This window comes from Pteronotus mesoamericanus, unplaced genomic scaffold (assembly GCF_021234165.1).
Source record: "Pteronotus mesoamericanus isolate MK-2021 breed Mesoamerican mustached bat unplaced genomic scaffold, CSHL_Meso_final contig_101, whole genome shotgun sequence".
Lineage (NCBI taxonomy): Eukaryota > Metazoa > Chordata > Mammalia > Chiroptera > Mormoopidae > Pteronotus > Pteronotus mesoamericanus.
In genome coordinates, this window is record NW_026555001.1 from 3545672 (window position 1) to 3564068 (window position 18397).

General features: G+C 38.4%; 1 protein-coding gene across 1 annotated transcript in view; it reads left to right on the top strand.

Moving 5' to 3' along the window:
* The window catches only part of THADA (THADA armadillo repeat containing), a 300884-nt gene that overhangs the window by 91957 nt on the left and 190530 nt on the right, over positions 1-18397 (top strand). Inside the window, exon 26 of the mRNA XM_054567244.1 lies at positions 7553-7644. Within this exon, the coding sequence (XP_054423219.1) occupies positions 7553-7644 (92 nt within the window). The remainder of the gene's footprint in view (positions 1-7552; positions 7645-18397) is intronic.

Here is an 18397-nt window from a genome sequence, read left to right on the forward strand (position 1 = left end):
GTCTTATGGGTACTCCTTTATAGGTAACTGTCTCCTTTTCTCTTGCTGCTTTTCAGATTCTCTTCTTATCTTTACTTTTGGCTAATGTAACTATGACGTGCCTTGGTGTGTGTGCTTCTTTGGATCCAACTTCTTTGGGATTCTCTGAGCTTCTTGGACCTCCTGGAAGTCTATTTCCTTGGCCAGATTGGGGAAGTCTGCCTTCATTATTTTTTCCAATAAGTTTTCAATTTCTTATTCTTCTCTTTGGGCACCCCAATGATTCGGATGTTGGAAAATTTAAAGTTGTCCCAAAGGTTCCTAATCCTCTCCTCATTTTTTTGAATTCATATTTCTTCATTCTGTTCTGGTTGAATGTTTATTTCTTCCTTCTGCTACCAATCGTTGATCTGAGTCTTGGTTTCCTTCCCTTTGCTGTTGGTTCCCTGTATATTTTTCTTTATTTCACTTTGCATAACCTTCACTTTTTCCTCCATTTTATGACCATACTCAACCATTTCTGTGAGCATCCTGATTACCAGTGTTTTGAACTGTGCATCTGATAGGTTGGCTATCTGTACACCGCTTAGTTCTATTTTTGGAGCTTTGATCTGTTATTTCATTTGGACCATATTTCTTCATTTCAGTGGGCTTGATACATTGGAAGAGGTGGAGCCTTAGGTATTCACCAGGGCAGAGCAACCCAGGCTGCTGCGTTGTGTCGCTGAATGTTGGGGAGGGGTCTGAGAGGAAACAATGTTGCTTGCTTGGCTCTCGGGGCCTTTCAGTCACTTCCCCTGCTACCCACAAGCAAATTGGGCCCTTCTGGTGCTGATTGCCAGGTGTGTGGGTTTGTGTACATTCCAGGGCCCTGTGGATCTCTCCAGTGAACTCTCCTGTGAGGCTGGGAGTTCTGCTGCTGCAACCCCCACAGGCTTTTACAGCCAGAGGCTTTGAGGCCTTCTTTTTCCCACACTGGAATCCTGGATTGCGCATTCTGTCTTGCTTCCCAGCTGTTCCTCCCAGGTTATCCACATGCAAATATGAGACCACCTGGTCTACCAGCTACCACCTCACCCGTCCAATCCTCCACTCTCTGCCTTGCCTCATACCCTCTCTACCCCAGCTGCCTATCTCCACCCTTCCTACCAGTCTGGATGAATGTTTCTTCTTTAGCTCCTTGGTTGTCGGGCTCCCAAATTCAATTTTCTGGCAGTTCTGGTTATTTTTTGTTTTTAAATTTGTTGTCCTTCTTTTGGTTGTGTGAGGAGGCAAAGTGTATCTCTCTATGCCTTCATCTTGACTGGGAGTCTTGATTGTCTCCTTCTTTATAAAAACCTAACAAAATTTTAAATTAACATAACCAGTGAATGTCAAGAAGTCTTCATTTTACAAAACAATTTAACACAGCATTCTCCGTTGAAGTCATTTAAAGAGTGATTTTTTTTTCTGTATACATGTGAAATACGATTTGATTTACAGAAATCTGATTTGTACACACTTTTTCAGGAATATATCTTATGCTTAATGGTGACTACATCTGTACTTCTAACGATTTTTTATTCCTGATAAGTTAGAAAAAAGGTAAAATAAACTTAAATTTAATTTTACAATGAAAGAACATTTTCCAGGAAGCATTTATGTATATATTTAATTTGTTCTTACAGACTCCTCAATCTTTTGTATTGAGGCCCTATAAATCTCTTGGTCTGTACCACCTATTAGGCATTTTTAAAATAGAGGGGAACTGTATTGTTGTAAACATATCAGGCATCAAGCACACCTGTGGTTAAGCACTAGAAATAGAGGGATAAATAAGACATAACCATAATAACGGCTATCTTATTGAGTGTTTTCCATGTGTCTGGCATCATTTACATTGATGATCTCAGTTAATGCTCAGAACAACCCTGCGAGGTATATTCTATTATTATAATTCTCTTTTTACAGATAAGGAAAACAAGGCTCAGAGAGGTGAAAAATCTTTGTCAGAGGGCACAAACTATTATCTGTCTGACTCCAGAATCTGTGCGATTATAGGGGAAAGCTTTAGGTGTTATACAGAGAAGGTGCATTTTACCTACCTTGTAGGTTTTTGGACCTGTTTGTTAGAAAGCTGGAGGCATCATCTAGGTGCTAGGGTTTTGATGAGTGGTACAAACCGAAAGCAGCAAGAATAAAGGAGAAACGAGGTGAGGCAAGGAAAGAGGAAAGACATTACCAGGTGGGCCTGAACCTTGCAGGGAAACTGGATATGCTGTACAGTCGTGTGATCTGTCTCCTAGCCAGGCCTTGTGAAACTTAACCTCCTCTTGGAACAGTCCCATCTCCTGTTTCTTATTGGTTAAAGTTTACCCCTTGGGGCATCAACCTAACTTGGGCAGGTATCAGCACAACCCTTGGTCGGCTGCTAGAGAGGTCAGTCCCATTCCCTGTGATGCAGCATCTCATCTGAGTCTGGACACGGCTGGGCGAGCCTGCATGGGTGTAGTTGGGACAGACCTGGAACTTGAAATTGTGACTCCCAGTGCCGTTGAAAAACCCTGTACATAGTAGGGGAATAATGGGACTTTGTTGATGTGGTTAAAAGTAGAGGCTCAATTGTAAGGTGGCAAAAGAGAAGGAGGAAGAATAATCGGGAAGCTATTGTAATAGTTCTGCCAAGAGACGATGGTGGCTCAGAATAGAGAGAAATATTAGTAAAGGTGGTGACAACCGATAATCTTTGACACATATTTTGGAGATGAAGCTAATTTAGTTAAAAATTTAGGTAACAGAAGGTAATTCATAGGTGCCCGTATATGGAAAGATTTTTCTGGGCAGTGTCTAGAAACTGAGACATTTCTGGGCATTCCTTCCTTTGTGTTCAGTGACTGTGAAACACCTCAGCTGCTTCTCCTGCATCCTCACTGCAGGGCAGGTAACTCATCTTTCCAGCCTGCCCAGAAACTCCACTGAGCATGCCACTGTAGTGTCCTTCCAAAATTCACGCTGGGTTTTCATTTCTGTCGGGTATATCTTTAGGTTGATTCCCTCAGGCCAGTTCTGCTTCACAGTTTGCAGTGGGTTTCAGAGGAAAAAGGGCTTTTCAGATCTTCCCAGTAGCACATGCCCCAGTTGTACTCTGTGCCTCTGTTGGCACCAGCATCTCCAGGCCCTGTGGTAGTTGTGAAGTTGCCACTAGGATGCCAGGCTGAGGGCTGTGTGGTGCTGAAACCCAGCCATGCTCTACATTTTAGGCCACATACCTCGGCATGAAGCGTTATTTACTCACAGGGAGAGAACTGTTTTCCTAATTCATGCATAGGTGGTGCATGGGCTAGTAAAAGTGTATGGTGTATGAATAACCATATTGTATAGATTGCACATGGGAGGCTTTCCATTTGCAACATTTTAAAATATTTTTCAAGGGAGCATTTATGTTATATAAGAAAAGCCATACCTACATAAGACAATATATACTGTACATATGTACACATATATGTACATGCATACTTCTACATATATACGCCCACAGTTTTGTGAAACCTAATTTTTTTTCATTTACCTAATAACTCTTCTAGATTTTAAAAGTCTATATGGAATCTTTTTCATGCTAGAAAGGAGGGAAAAATATATGTACTGAGTCAATAGAAGAGGAAATTTTTGGTAGCAGTTGTCAATTTGTAGCAATCATTGGGGCTTGGTGGAGAAGGAGGTAAGGGAACAGGAAGGTTTTCTAGTGTTTTCCCATGTGATAAGGATTATTATTGCTAGAATTATTTGAACTCAGAATAACCAAAACAGTCTTGAAAAAGGACAGAGTTGGAGGTCTCAGATGTCAAAAACTTTGAAATTTATGACAGAATAACCATAATCAGACAATGTGGTGCTGGCATAAGGATAGATATATATAATTCAATGGAATAGACTTAAGAGTCCATGAATAAAACCTAACGTTTCATTAAAAAGATGCCAAGGCAATTCAGTAGGGAAAAGAAGAGTTCAACCCCAGGCACTGGAACATTTGGATATCCACATGCAAAAGAATGAATTTGCTTCCCATCTTACACCACATTAAAAAATTGACTCAATATGGATCAAAGTCCTAAACTTAAGAGCTAAAATGATACAAATTTTAGGAGAAAATGGTAGGTGTAAATCTCTGTGCTTTGGGTTAAGTAATAGTTACTCACATATGACACCTAAAGCATAAGCAACAAAAGAAAAAAGATAAATTAGACTTGCTCAGACTTTAAATTGTCTGTGTTTCAAAGGATATCCCCAAGAAAATGAAAAGACTTCTGACAGAATGGGAGAAAATATTTACACATCATATAGCTGATAATCATATATTTGATTAGTATCCAGAATATATAAAGAGCTCTTAGAACTCAATGATAAAAAAAGATAACCCAATTCAAAAAGTGGACAAAGAATTTGAATACATTTCTCCAAAAAAGATATACAAGTAGTCAAAAGCATAGGAAAAAAATGCTTAACATTACTACTCATTTGGGAAATGCAAATCAAAACCACAGTGTGATACCGCTCCATACCCCTCAGATAACTGTAATAAGAGAGATGGACAGTTACAGGCACTGGGCAGGAAAGACAGAACGATACACGCTACAACATGGGTTAACCCTGAGAACAGCCAAGTGAAAGAAAACAGACATAAAAGTCTACGTATAACTTGATCTCATGAATATGAAATGTCCAGGATAGGCAAATCTGTGGAGCCAGAAAGTAGATTGGTGCTTGCCTGGTGCAGGAGGATAGAGAAAACTACTAATGTGTACAGCCCGCCATTTGTATCTGTGGTTTTTGCATCCACAGAGTCAACCAACTGCAATAGAAGATATTCGGGGGGGCAGGAATCCCATAAATTTTAGAAAGCAGAAGTTGAATTTGTCACGTGCCAAGCACTATGCTGAATCCACACAAATGAAGTAGTGTGTTGGCGTGCCCTGCTGTAGCCTATATGGAACTGCTATGCCATTTGATATAGGGGACTTGAGTATCCTCTTAGTTTAGTATCCTCGGAAGTCTGGAACCAATCCCCTATGTATACAAAAGGACAACGATATAGAATTTCATTTTGGAGTGATGAAAGCATTCTGGAATTACGTAGTAGTGATAGTTTCCTCCTTTGTGAATGTAGTAAAACTACAGAATAATACCCTTTAAAATGGTGAATTTTATGGTGAGTTATATCTCAATAAAAGAAAGCTTAATTTTAAAAAATGTCTTTAAAAAATCATCTTTTGGCCCTAACCAGTGTGGCTCAGTTGTTTGGGCATCATCCTGCAAAGTGAAAGGTCACAGGTTCGATTCCCAGTCAGGGCACATGAGTAGATTGCGGGTTTGGTCGGCCCTGATCGGTGCATATTCAAGAGGCAGCTCATCAATGTTTTTCTCTCACATCAATGTTTCTTTCCCTTTCTTTCTCCCTCCCTTATCCTCTCTCTAAAAATAAATAAAATCTTTTTTTAAAAAAGATTATCATTTGATCACCTTTGGAGGTTGCTATGGCATGAACTCACTCTGCAAGCTGGTAAATTTGTGGAAATATTTCTGTGCTAACTGAGTAACAGGATAGCCAAATAGCTGATGATGAAAAGCTTCTTTTTTTTTTTTTTAATAGTAGTTTTTCTGAAAACTAACTAATGTACTATACATACTTGAATAAGAAATGATGATCATTAGTTGCAAATGAGGGGATTTGGAAATGAATGGATCAGGCTAATAATACCGGACCCACGGATCCATGTTAATATTGCTAAATGACATTATGCGGCTCCTGCCTCCAGCCATTAAATGACTCAAACAAGAGAGGTTTTGGGGGTGCCGGCTCACTTTGGAAAGGCGTCCTCTGCAGTTGTGATTAAGGTACGCCTCTGCAGCTGTCGCCCTCTGTCTCCAGGCCCTCCTGATGGAAGACCACTGCAGCTGGCAGCCTTTGTTGGGAGGTGTGGGTTCAGGCAAGATGTTGGAGTTTCTACTGCCCTGTGTATGTTTTTGTGCGATTCTTGAGAGGAGAGAGGGTCCTGGATGACCAGTTCAGCCTACACCTAGGAGTCTTTGGGAACTAAATCAGTAGACCAAGGAAGAGATAAGACCTGACCCAGGGCAGAGGCGATGTTGGCAGAGTGACAGGACAGATTGATTTGTTTTCTGGGGAGATTAGGCAGGGCATATAGTTAAGGGCTTCATTAACATTTGTTGACTGTTGAATGGATACAAGTGAATTCACCCAATTTTGGGGTTTCATTATATTTCTGTTATAAATTGTGCCAATGTATGTGTAGTCCAATTCCAGAGTTACCAGGCAAGAATTGAGTCAGTCTCGCTCGGGCTTCTAGAGGAGAGGTTGTGAACGGGTGGCTGAGAGGTCAAATCCAGCCTGTAACTGTGTTTTGTTTGGCCTCCATGATGGTTTTCCGCCTTTAATTTGTTGCCAAAATTTCAAAACAGTGAGATTTCACATAAAAATTGGGGTTTCTGGCTTCCCTTGAAAAAGAAGACAATCTGGCACCACTGGGCTTACATTCCCTCGTGGCAGCAACTCAGCTGAAGCTGAATAGTGACTTCATTAGACCCAGTCCCTGCTCCTCCTTGTCACCAGCTGGCCCTTGTGAGCATTTTGAGTTTGTGACCCTTACTGCAGTGGTTTCAGAAGTTATTTTCTAAATCTTACATTGTTACTTTTAATTACCTTCTTACATTGCTCTTGAAACATGCCATAAGGTCGTGACATCTATCTAATGAGAATATAAGCTCTGTGTTGGCAGAGTATGTCTTCTCTTTTGGGATATTCTCTGTGGTGCTGGTATATACACACTGTAGTGAAGTCTCTACATATTTGTACCTCTCTACTTTGATTTGGCAAGGTAATTGAGGAAGCCCGGTCATTCAAGACATTTTTATGCTATAACAGAACATCTTGATACATTGATTTGGAAATAGAGATGATCTATTATTATCATTTTGAAAAAATTTATGATTATTAATGATGTTTATCTCTTTAACATAAAAGAACTAATTGTCTCAGATAATTTTAGGGTTAAAATTTCTAGGTTACTGGCATTGTGTTGTTAATAAAGAACATTTTGGATTTTAATATTATCTTGGCCATATTAATAATGTGGATTCTTTTAGTTAGGCTTTATAAATATTCTCTCATAGGTAAATGATTACAGAAAATAAAGGAAAAGAGCTGAGGTTTTCCCTGGAATATTCATCTCAAAAAGGATATGGAAAAATGAATTTATTGTTTTTTTATAAAGAAGTGTTATTTGGTGATACAAGTGCAAGGAAGTAATAAAAAATTGGTAGTAATGTTACAAGTATAGGGAAGAGCTATGTTGTGTGCATGTAGTTGAATTGTAGGGTTCAGTTTAAGAGGAAGTCGTTGAGTCAATTACTGTGTTTTTGAAAATTGACTTATTTTTATGAACACAAACCATATATTCTTTAGCTCTGCACTAGCAGATTGGGTAATGATTCTGAACATCTAGTTTGAACACTGTAAATGTTGGTTTCATGCCATGAATATTTCTTTACCCCTATTGTATATTTATTTTTACTTTAGGTGAGAAATTCATCCACACTTCTCTTCAGTACCTTGATCACAAGAATATTTGGAGTTAAAAGGGGAAAGGATGAACTTTTCAAAAAAAATACGTAAGCTCCATCTAATGCTAAGTTTACTTTTTAAAAAATACTATCTTAGCCAAAAATAATTTTTGGTATTTTGATTACTTTTATAGATTCATCTAGAGCATAAAACTATATAAATACTATAGTAAATTAACATATACTGCCAAATTCTAAGTCCTTGAGCAAAAACACCTACTGTTTAAATAAGTAGATCTTTCAAAGCATTGAAAATACAGCAAGGTAGCAACGGCTGAAATGTACAATTTGTTTCTCAGTACAACAGTGAAAGTTTTTTATTTCTCTCATCTTCAGGTATTCCTGAAATAGCCTAAAATACTTTTTTCTTGATGTGTCAACTACTAGCTTGTGCAATATCTTTTTGTTTTTAGTAAAAAAAAACCTTAACCTTCATTGTATTTTTTCCATTACCATTTAGTCCCCTTATACCTCTCTCCCCCCAGCAATCACCACACTGCTGTCCATGCCCACGAGTCCTTTTCCCTTTTTGCTCCATCCCTCCACCCCTTAACCTCTCCCCCTGCCACTAGCTGTCATCCTGCCCTCCATCTATGGGTCTGTAGCCATTTTCTTTATTATTTCAGTTTGTTCATTAGATTCCACATATGAGTGAAATCATGTGGTTTTTGTCTTTCCCTGACTGGCTTATTTCACTTAGCATGATATTCTCCAGGTCCATCCTTAGTGTCACAAAGAGCAAAATTTTCTTCTTTTTTTTACAGCCAAGTAGTAGTCCATTGTGTAAATGTCCCATATTTGCTTTATCCACTCATCTACTGATGGACACTTGTCTTGCTTTTATAGCTGGAAGTTTAAATGTTTATGATACAGTCATCAGTAACATGTCTCAGAAGACCTGTGTGTTAAGCTCTGTAACCAAGAGGAGCAGTTACAGATGTTGGTCACACAGAATAAACAATTCTTTCCACTTTTAGGTCTGTTATGTTATGTTTACTCTCTAAAATGTTTTTCTCTTAAGATTTTTTAATGTCTAGAAGGAAATCTATTGAAACACTTGGTGGGTAATTTTTAGATACAGCGCGCAAGTTCTGCTTTGTTGGTTTTTAAAGAGGAGAAGCTTTGAATACATTCCTTAGCTCTTAGGAAGATTTAATGGTAGGCTGGTGACTTGCAGTTCCTAACACTAGATGTCACTGTTGCTGCATGTTTAAATACTTTCTTCACAGACTCCAGTTTGGCCCAGGGATCTTTCTCCTGATCTCGAGATAAATCAGGCCCTATTTTCTCCTACCTAAGAGAGTCGATTATTTTTCATTTAGGTTTTAAGCTTTTGTTTATTAAAATACATGTTCTTGTGATGGAATTAGAAAATATCATGACATAATTTTATTATGCACTATTGGTAATTCTAATGAAACCTACTGGTAGTTTTGAATTGTCATTTAAATTGCTACCTATCACCCTATAAAATTCAATAAATATTTAAAAGGAATGCAACTGGCTATTAATATGAATCCCCTGAGTATATTCAGGAAATACCAGAGAGATGTTTTTTTTAACCAAGTTGTATTTTTAAAATAATGATAAGCCCCGGACAGATAGCTCAGTTGGTTAGAGTGTCGTCCTGATATGCCAAGGTTGCAGGTTTGATCCCTGATCAGACCACAAGCAGGAAACTACCAGTGAATGCATAAATATGTGCAAAAATAAGTTGATGTTCCTCTTTTCCTCCCCCACTTCTCCTTTCCTGTCTCTCTAAAAAGAGAAAATAAATAAATGAATAATAAAATAATGATGACATTATTTCTTTGAAAGGATAATTATAATTTTTACTATGTAGCTGATTCCTAAAGAAATTCTTCCTGTCTGTAATTTGAAATGACGAATACTTGTTTCTTCTTAGCTTTGTTGATTTTGTTAGTAATTATGCAAAATGCCAAAAAGTTTAAAACTGGTCATAGTATTAGGCCATGATAAATAGTGGTATAAATAAAGCATGATACGAGGTTATCAAACACGCGAAATTAATGTTTGAAACAGAACTTAAAAATGAAGAAATGCTTTCTTTCCCTTTTACCTTTACAGAGTGAATGTTTCTTGATTATGTAATTAAATTTGAGCATGTACAAGAGAAGTTGCTAGATTCATTTCATTTAGGTTCCATGTGAAGGAGGGTGGAAGAATAATAACACAGTGAAACCACACTGTTCTAACCTTTTGCCCAAAGCATGCTGATGGCAACCTCTACTATAAACTCATTATCTTAAATAAGAAAGGTTACAAATAGATAACTTTCCTAGAAAGGGGGAAATGGACTGTTCATTTAATTGTTTTGTGTAAAGTTCAAAAGTGGGATTAAGCAGTTGATTTTTTAAAATGTGATTAATATTTTTGCTAAGAGCCTAGTTCAATAAATCTAACAATTGGTGTATACCACTTTGTATACAAGGCTCCTGTTCCTTGTTTGACCCTTAAAGAGTGTATTGCTTGGCAGCACTCGCTAGATTTGCTCTGCAAAACCTTTAGTGTCTTAAATTTCTATTATTTATAATGGTTCTTCTAGTTGTAGTTTGTTTAATTGTGTCAGTTTTTTGTTGAAATATTTATACTCCTGTTCCCTATGGTATTAACTCCCTGATGGGCAGAACCTTTTCCCTCTTTTCTGTGTATACACAATGGGCACCTGAAGAATGCTCGTAATAATGACGCCCTGTTGGTTGGTTACTCAACCATCCAAGGACTAAACTCAGCTGATGAGGCCTCGCAGACAGTTCTTGCAGACAGTCAAGTCTCCTTTCACAGCCACAGGCTGTTCTGCACAGAATCTTGAAAATGTGTGCTGTTGGTCAGAAGTGGACTGGACATAAAAAGAACATCTGCCCTTCCTACGTAGTGAAAAAAAAAGTCCGGGAGTTAACAGACTTGGTTTCTAGGCATTTTGCTGCCACTGGAGATGACCTTAATAGACTTCCTTATCCGCTTTGTACTTCAATTTCTCCATCTATATAATAGGAATAATAAGATCTGTCCTCTGCATTCGTAGGACTATGGTGAGGATAAAACAAATTATTAACAGTTCATTTTCCTTTAAAATATTGGGAGTCCTATGCAATTCGAGATACGATTTGCTTTGTTTCTCTGTTGCCACTTTTATTGTACTCACTTCATTGTCTTACAGTTACGCTGCTTTTTGAGGACAGGGTCAGTATCTTGTCCATTTCTGTATATCTGGTGCCTTGTGTATTGTCTTGTATGTAATAAGCATACAGAAATACTTGCTTAATGAATAAGTAAATTTTATTACTAGGAAAGAGATAAGAGCTCTTGTTTCTACTTCTGCCTTTGCTGCCATATACCCACAATAATCAACTGAGACAAGTTAGTTAACCTCTCTGGGCCTTGTTTGTTTTCTCTAAAAGATTTGGACTATCCTTAATGTCTCATTTCTGTAAAATACTCAGCTAAGGCACTGTGTAATTTTCAGTAGACTTGTGAGTTGAGTAAACTGCTGTATTCCCAGTGCCTAGAGCAGTAGCTTCCTCTTAGTAGGGACAAGAACTTCCCTTGCCATATGCAGAGAAAGGAGCAGGTGTTCTGCTTCCTCATCTTTAAGTATGTAGTGTGCATGCAAAAGGACCCAACTTTCACGCTTGTTAGTCTTATTCTAGATGTGTCCTTTGGATTATGAAGAGTAAGAAAACCTGAGTTTTACACGTTTGTTTTAAATACTGTTACTACGTTTTAATTTTCCAAAGCTTCATTTCTTTCTCTTTATTATTACCTGACTGACTTGGCCTGAACAGTGAATGACTAGCCCTGTGTAGGATCAGAACTTGCCCAGCCCTGTGACCTGGGGAGTGTGCTGGGCTTTCCGCAGGAGCCCCATCTGCAGTGCAGGCAGGCTCAGCGTGGTAGTGCCTCATCCCTCCTCACAGGGCAGGAGCTAAGCCCATGTGATCTTTCACTCTAGGTCTTTCCCTTTGGCCCCTGTGTGTATTAACCTTCATCTATTCTCGTTCCAGGTTAATGAAATATACCAACATACAGCAGATTGAAATGCTTTATTTTAGACTTTGCCAAAGCCCCACACAGGTGCTCAGTGCACAGATTGTTCAATAGCTTTTGCCTTCTGACTTTATTTTAAATCAGTCATTCACCTAATGTGAATTTGGAAGCATTTGTCATGAATTCAATTGACGTGATAAAGGAGTCCATGAGAAATATAAAACTTGGAACTTGCTCAATGAATTAACATTTCAGTTTGGGAAATAAAAATTGTTATTTGCAAAACAGTTACAAATAGAAGACAACATATAATAGTTGCACAGAATGAGTAATAGATGTATTAGAAATTCATTAATGGGAGAGTTGAGTAGAGTGTTTGGAGAAAAGTAGTGTTCTTATAAAGCCTAGGAACTAGGGGATTTAGGGGTACATGTAAATGCATAGGTTTAAAAAAAAAAGGAACAAGGCCCTGGACAGGTAGCTCAGTTGGTTAGAGCATTGTCACGATATGCCAAGATTGTAGGTTCAGTTTCCAGTCAGGTCACATTGCAAGAATCAACCAAGGAATGCATAAATAAATGGAACGATATATTGATGTTTCTCTCTCTCTCTCCTCCTTCCTCCTTCCCCCTCCCTCTCCCTCTCTCCCTCTCAAATCAACAAATATTGAAAAAAGAGGGACAAAAGAATAATTTTTTTCTGCGTTGTTTAAGTACAATTTCTGTTCTATCTTGTTAGAGCTTATTGGGTGTTTGTAAAAACATCACTAAGTACAAGTAAGGTCATTTCCAATGACTATTTTAGAAGATACTAAATTGTATTAGTTTTATTTTCCTGGATGTAAATGACAGAGAGTTATTTTAGTTATTTCTTTTAATTTCTTAGAGGTATAGGTTTGGAAGTATTCTCTGAGGGGCGCCTAATCTAGTCCAGCCGCTGCTTGTAGACAGATTTTGGAGCAATTTCCAGACAGACTGGCTTCTCTCCTCTTCTTCCTGTTTTCTAGGAAGAGAGAGATTCCACAAGTTGCTGTGGTTACCCACTCCATTGTTTAGGAAAGAACTGGATTCTCCAAACTAAAATTGAGAGCTATAGGGAAGCTGGTTTGTTATATATTAGAGAATGTAATTATTAGAGTTCAGAGTAGCTTTTCTGCTTTGAACTACATTGTAGTTTGTAGCAAGCGCCTATTTGGCCAAACTGAAAATCGGAATTTTCTTTGACTGTAGCCAGGATAGTCTGAACATCCTCAGACCTAAAGGAGTCTTGTTTTCTCCGTTTAACAAGCACTTACTAAGTTTTTACTCTGGGCCAAGCCCTGTGCTGGGCACTAGGATCCAAAGAGGAATCCACTGTGCCCTCAGCCCGAAGGGGACTGGCAGGCTAGTGAAGAATATGGCGGCCATCTGCCGGGCCAGAGGCTCCACTCCCCTTGACGGGAGAAGGGGAGACATTGCGAAGGGGGTGGCACACGCTTAGTGCCCGTTTGTGTGTTGGCACATCCTGGCGCAGTTATAGGGGCAGCTTATATCACAGCCCTGTGAACTGGATAGCCATCCTCATTTTACAGAGGGGTAAACCCAGGTTAGTGAGGTAGCGTTATTTGCGCGAGGTCATATTACCTGAAGTGGCAGAACTAGAACAGAAATCCAGCTCCATTGGCTGTGCACCTGTGACTTGCACTCAGCACTCACAGCTCCTTCATGAGCCGTGAGTCACCTTTTTAGAGTCTGGCTTTGGTTTTTACATTGTCAAACTCTGTGGGAAATGAGTCATTTCACCCGAAGTCTCAGTTTGGACTGAGAATGTCCCATCTCCCACATGACAGGTTGCTTTTTAGGAGGAAAAATAGAAGGGGGCCAATGGAGAAATTTGTTTTTAAGTGACTTTAAGACCCTCTCTGTGGAGCATGCCTTTTGTCCTAAGAATGTTCTCTTCCTTCATGAGCGCCACACTCTGTTTTCATGCAGGCAGAGAAAAGGTGTGGGAGGAATAGGGCACCAGGTCACCAGCTTTCTAATGTTATATGGTAAAGCCAAGAAGGTAGCAATCTAAGCTTTTTTGATTGGCGTGTAAGGGATTAAGTAAATTACTCCGATAGGGTATTGGTGTGGCCGGTAAGACATTTACCTCAGTAAAATTCTTGCATTTGACAATAGTTTAGTGCCAGGGGAGAGGATTTTGGAGTTTTGTGATAATCCTTGCCTATGGTATGATGTCTTCTAGGGTTAACCTAATGTTTTTTTGAGCCTGTGCTTATATTTTTCATTCATGTCTTTAATAAAAATTATAATAATAACTATAATTGTCACTAGTTTTATGTTTGAGAGGACCTAAGAAGCCATCTAGCCCCATTCTCATTGTGCAGATGTGAAAAGCGAGGTGCAGAAATACTGAGCGATTTGCTCAAGGTCACACAGCTAGTGCTGGAAATAAATGTAGTGGTTACTCTGAGCTTGCAGCAAGCTCGACCAGAACATTTTTAAAAATTAGCTGACTATTTATAAATGCAGTTTCTTTTTTCTAAATTGTTTTTTAAAGATTTTATTTTTTTATTTTCAGAGAGAGAGGGAGGGAGGGAGGGAGAAAGAAAGTGAGAGAAACATCAGTGTGTGGTTGCCTCTTGAACGCCTCCAACCAGGGACCTGGCCCGCAACCCGGGCATGTGCCCTGACTAGGAATTGAACCAGCGACCTTTTGGTTCACAGGCCAGCACTCAATCCACTGTGCCACACCAGCCAGGGCTAAATGCAGTTTCTATTAGCAACAGTAATACTAGTTTGGATTCAAATAATGTGAAATTAAGAGCCCCAGTGTTTATAGTCTGGAGGAGCCATTCATGCACTTTCCACAGTTGTTGCTAGAAGCTTCAATCTGATTCTTTAGGCAGAGTAGATAATTGAGAATTTTTGGAGACTGAGAAGTAAAGTACAAGTCTTGTGTAACCCTTGTTAAGAAGTTGAATATATGAATTAAGCCTATACTGACACCTTGGAGTACTGGAGAGTTTCATATTTCAAGTTTTTGTTCCTTCTCAGTTTCATGGATTGCAGGTAGGAAAACCACAAATAAAATTTTTAACAAAAAAAGAAGCTTTTAAAAAATATGTCCATGAACTTGAAATAGGAATTAGTCATTGTGTCCTTAAATATTGACTCTTACATGGACCAAGTATTCTTTGTTCCTAAGTACTGCTTCAGGCCATTGCCTCCTTTAATAACTAAGGCATTGTTGCTTTAGTTTGAGCATGTTCTATGGAATTTTGGCAATGCATGTATCCTCTTTCTGCATCTTAGTAAAAGCATGAGTAAATATTTTTTCTCAGCTTTGGTATTTTTGTAGCTCACATTTTAAATGAAGCAGACTAATATAATGTAATACCAGGATTACATAATTTAAGACGTCAGGATTGCTTCCAGAACCATGCGATTACAAGCAGTATTTGTTGCTCGTTTAGTACCTGTAGAGAAATAGCACAGAGCTACTTCCCAAATGAGAAAATGGAGTCAAAGAGGTTAAATCCAGAGAAAACAGTTTCTCTGAAACCTGGATAGTGTTTCTTCTTTATTCAGATCTTGGCCCTTATAACTTTTGATTTCAGTAATGTATAGTTTAGAAATTACAGAATTTCCAACTATTGTTACATGCCGAAGTTTTTTATAAAATACAGTCAATAAGGTTTTTTTCATTGAAAACTTACGTACCTTGACACTCTAATATGTACAAAAGCAGTTATTACATGGCCTCGGATTTGAAGGAGTTTATCACTTATTAAAAAAGAAAAGACCAGCAAATGAACTAGTTTAGGGAAAAAATGAGCATCAAACTCCCTAGTACTGTTAGGGATAGAGGGGCAGAGGAGGATGAGGTCGGGTTCCCTGTGAGTCAAGGGCTTAATCTGGACTTGAAGGATGGGCAGGATTTGGATAGATAGTGAGGAGGGTGTTGCATATGAGGTTATATAGCATGAATGAAGGTACGGAGAATGGAACACACATTATATGTCTGTCTGAGAAAGTTAGAAGATAAACCAGACTAGGATAGAGAGGACATTATGAAAACATTTATTCATTCATTTTTTTTTTCCCCACTAGAACAAGGGTCCATTGACTACCTACTCTGTATAAGCACTGAAATAAGTTCTGAGACTGTACCATTGCATAAAACAAACATACCAAGGAGGCTAGTTTGGATTTTACATGACATTAGGAATAGTTTAGAAGTTTTTGTATTAGCGTATTCCATGAGAAAAGCATTGTTCTAGGAATCATTTAACAAGTGATTGCATTCTGTGTCCCTGGCTGGTGAGACTGGAGAGTGTGATGCAAGGCCCTTGACGTGACTGACTTGTGAGCAGCGGGTACTCTGTAGATTGTTACAGCATGGTTCCAGCTTGGTGCAGTTGTTTCAGCATTTATTCTTTTTTGTCAACTTCTAACTTGATTAGTGGCTATATTAGATGAGAATATGACTTACATTTTAAGGATTACTAGTTTCCTCAGTATTAAACGAGATTTAATGAAAAATAGATTCTGGAGTGGAATAAGTTTCTGAAAACTGGATTAAAAAATTCTTTATGACAAGACTTCTGAAAACATTTAATATGCTATCGTGTGTTTTGTGAATCTTCAGTGAAGAGTGTGACGTATGCTCAATAGCATTCAGTATTTCCCCCCAAATTATTTGACCATGGAAAACCCTTTTTTAAAGAACATCTATTACCATCTTGTGTTCCATCCGACATAGCTTGGGAGAGTCTGATTAAGGCGTGTGAGAGGCATGTTTCCGATCATTAGGAACAGCACCATCTGTGAGAAGGGAAAATATTCATTGCAGATATATCTTGGCAGCAGCAGAAAGGCTTAGTTCTACTTGCAGTTAAATACACCATAAATTTTCCCAAGTTGTCAGAGAAAAATGTACAGTAGTATCCTAGCATATATAGTGGCAGTTAATAAATATGAATCAATGAATATTTTATTTTAGACCTTTAAAAATCTTAGGATAGTTAAAGTGGCTCTTTGGGAGCATGAACTTTATATTCTACATTTGTACCTCTTGCTATTTTGTGAGAGGAAGGTAATGTCCACATTCCCAAAGCCTTGATCATTTGTATAGGACAAATAAGGCCTACAACATTGTTGATGAGCTGATCAGTAAGGTCAGTACCAAACCCATTAGTGTGTGTGTGTGTGTGTGTCTGCGTGTGTGTGTGTGTCTGTGTGTGTGTGTGTCTGTGTGTGTGTGTGTGTGTGTGTTGGGAGGGCACTTAGGGAGAGGGGAATGGAATAGTAACCAGCTTTGAAATATTGTATAATAGGTAAGGCTTTAGGATCCACTACTATGGCCCAGTTCTACACTGTGGGACTATATGACTTGCTAGTAAGTTAAGCAACATACTTTGTTGTTGTCCCTCACCTCCCAAGTAATGACTCTATTTGTCAGTATATAAACAGGGGCTTGAAATAATTCAGACTTGTAGCAGTTAGAATGCTTTTGACTACAAGTAACAGAAAACCCAAATCAAATTTTAAACAATAAGGCAAAGTAATTATCTTACATATGACCAAAAAGTTTTATGGAGGATTGATTCATTTTAAGTTGATGACATCATCAAAAATGAGGTTCTTTAATTTTTCTACTGCACCCTCCTTGATGTGGTGGCATTGGCCCAAGCAGGCTTCCCTCATGGTTGCAAAATGGCTGCTGTTCCAGCCATCATATCTAGATGCAACAGTCTAAGCATAATATCCAGTGGCTTGTGCATCTCTGTTTCTTTTTAAGAGTAACAACAGCAACTCCGGTATATGTTCCCGTGGTTTTAACCCCACACCCACCCTACAGACTTTCCTTCATATCTCCTGGCCAGCGTGAACATCTTAGCATGCCCCAAATTATCCCTGATGAAGGAAATAGATCTACCTTAATTATCTTAGACTAATCAGGATACCTCAAGTGGGCCTGGAATTGGTGTCAGCCATTCCTGAAGTATGCTTAAAGAAAGGTGAATACCCAAACAAAGTCAAGTACTGTTAAAGGAAAGAATGGGATGGGGGAATGAATTTTTATTAAGCAACTAATAATGTCTGCTGCTACATTTTTCTAGGCTATCTCAAAGACTTTGAAAATGTTTTCATTAAGAACAATAGCTTAAAAGGAAGATAATGTATATATTGTAGAATCTTAACCCAATAAGAAAATATTTTTTCCTGTTTTGTACAATTCCTTCATATAATTTTAAAAAGACATGAAGGCATACAAGTGTCTAGATATTTGGTTTGTATAGTTCATTCCTGTAAGCAGGGTTGCATTGTAAAAATTTCATCCAATGATGAAATATATGTCTTCAAAAGTAAAAAAAGTTTTGTAGAGCATTAAAATAGAGATCGTGAATAAAATATAATCAATTTTTTAAAGATTTTATTTATTTTTAGAGAGAGAGGAAGGGAGGGAGAAAGAGAGGGAGAAAGACATCAATGTGTGAGAGATACCTCAGTCTGTTGGTTGCCTCTCGCGTGCCCCCAAGTGGGGACCTGGCCTGCAACCAGGCACATGACCCAGGCACATGCCCTGACTGGGAATTGAACCAGAAACCTTTCAGCGCTCAGTCCTCTGAGCCACACCAGCCAGGGCTAGGTATAATTAATTTCTAAGTCAAAAGCTGCTACTACGCAATATGAAATGTCTCCCTGGTTCATAGTTAATCTCTGTCTGACAAGCTAACAGAATGTTCACATTGTTTTTCATTACAAACTGATTCACACACATATTATAACATTGATTTTTGTTATTG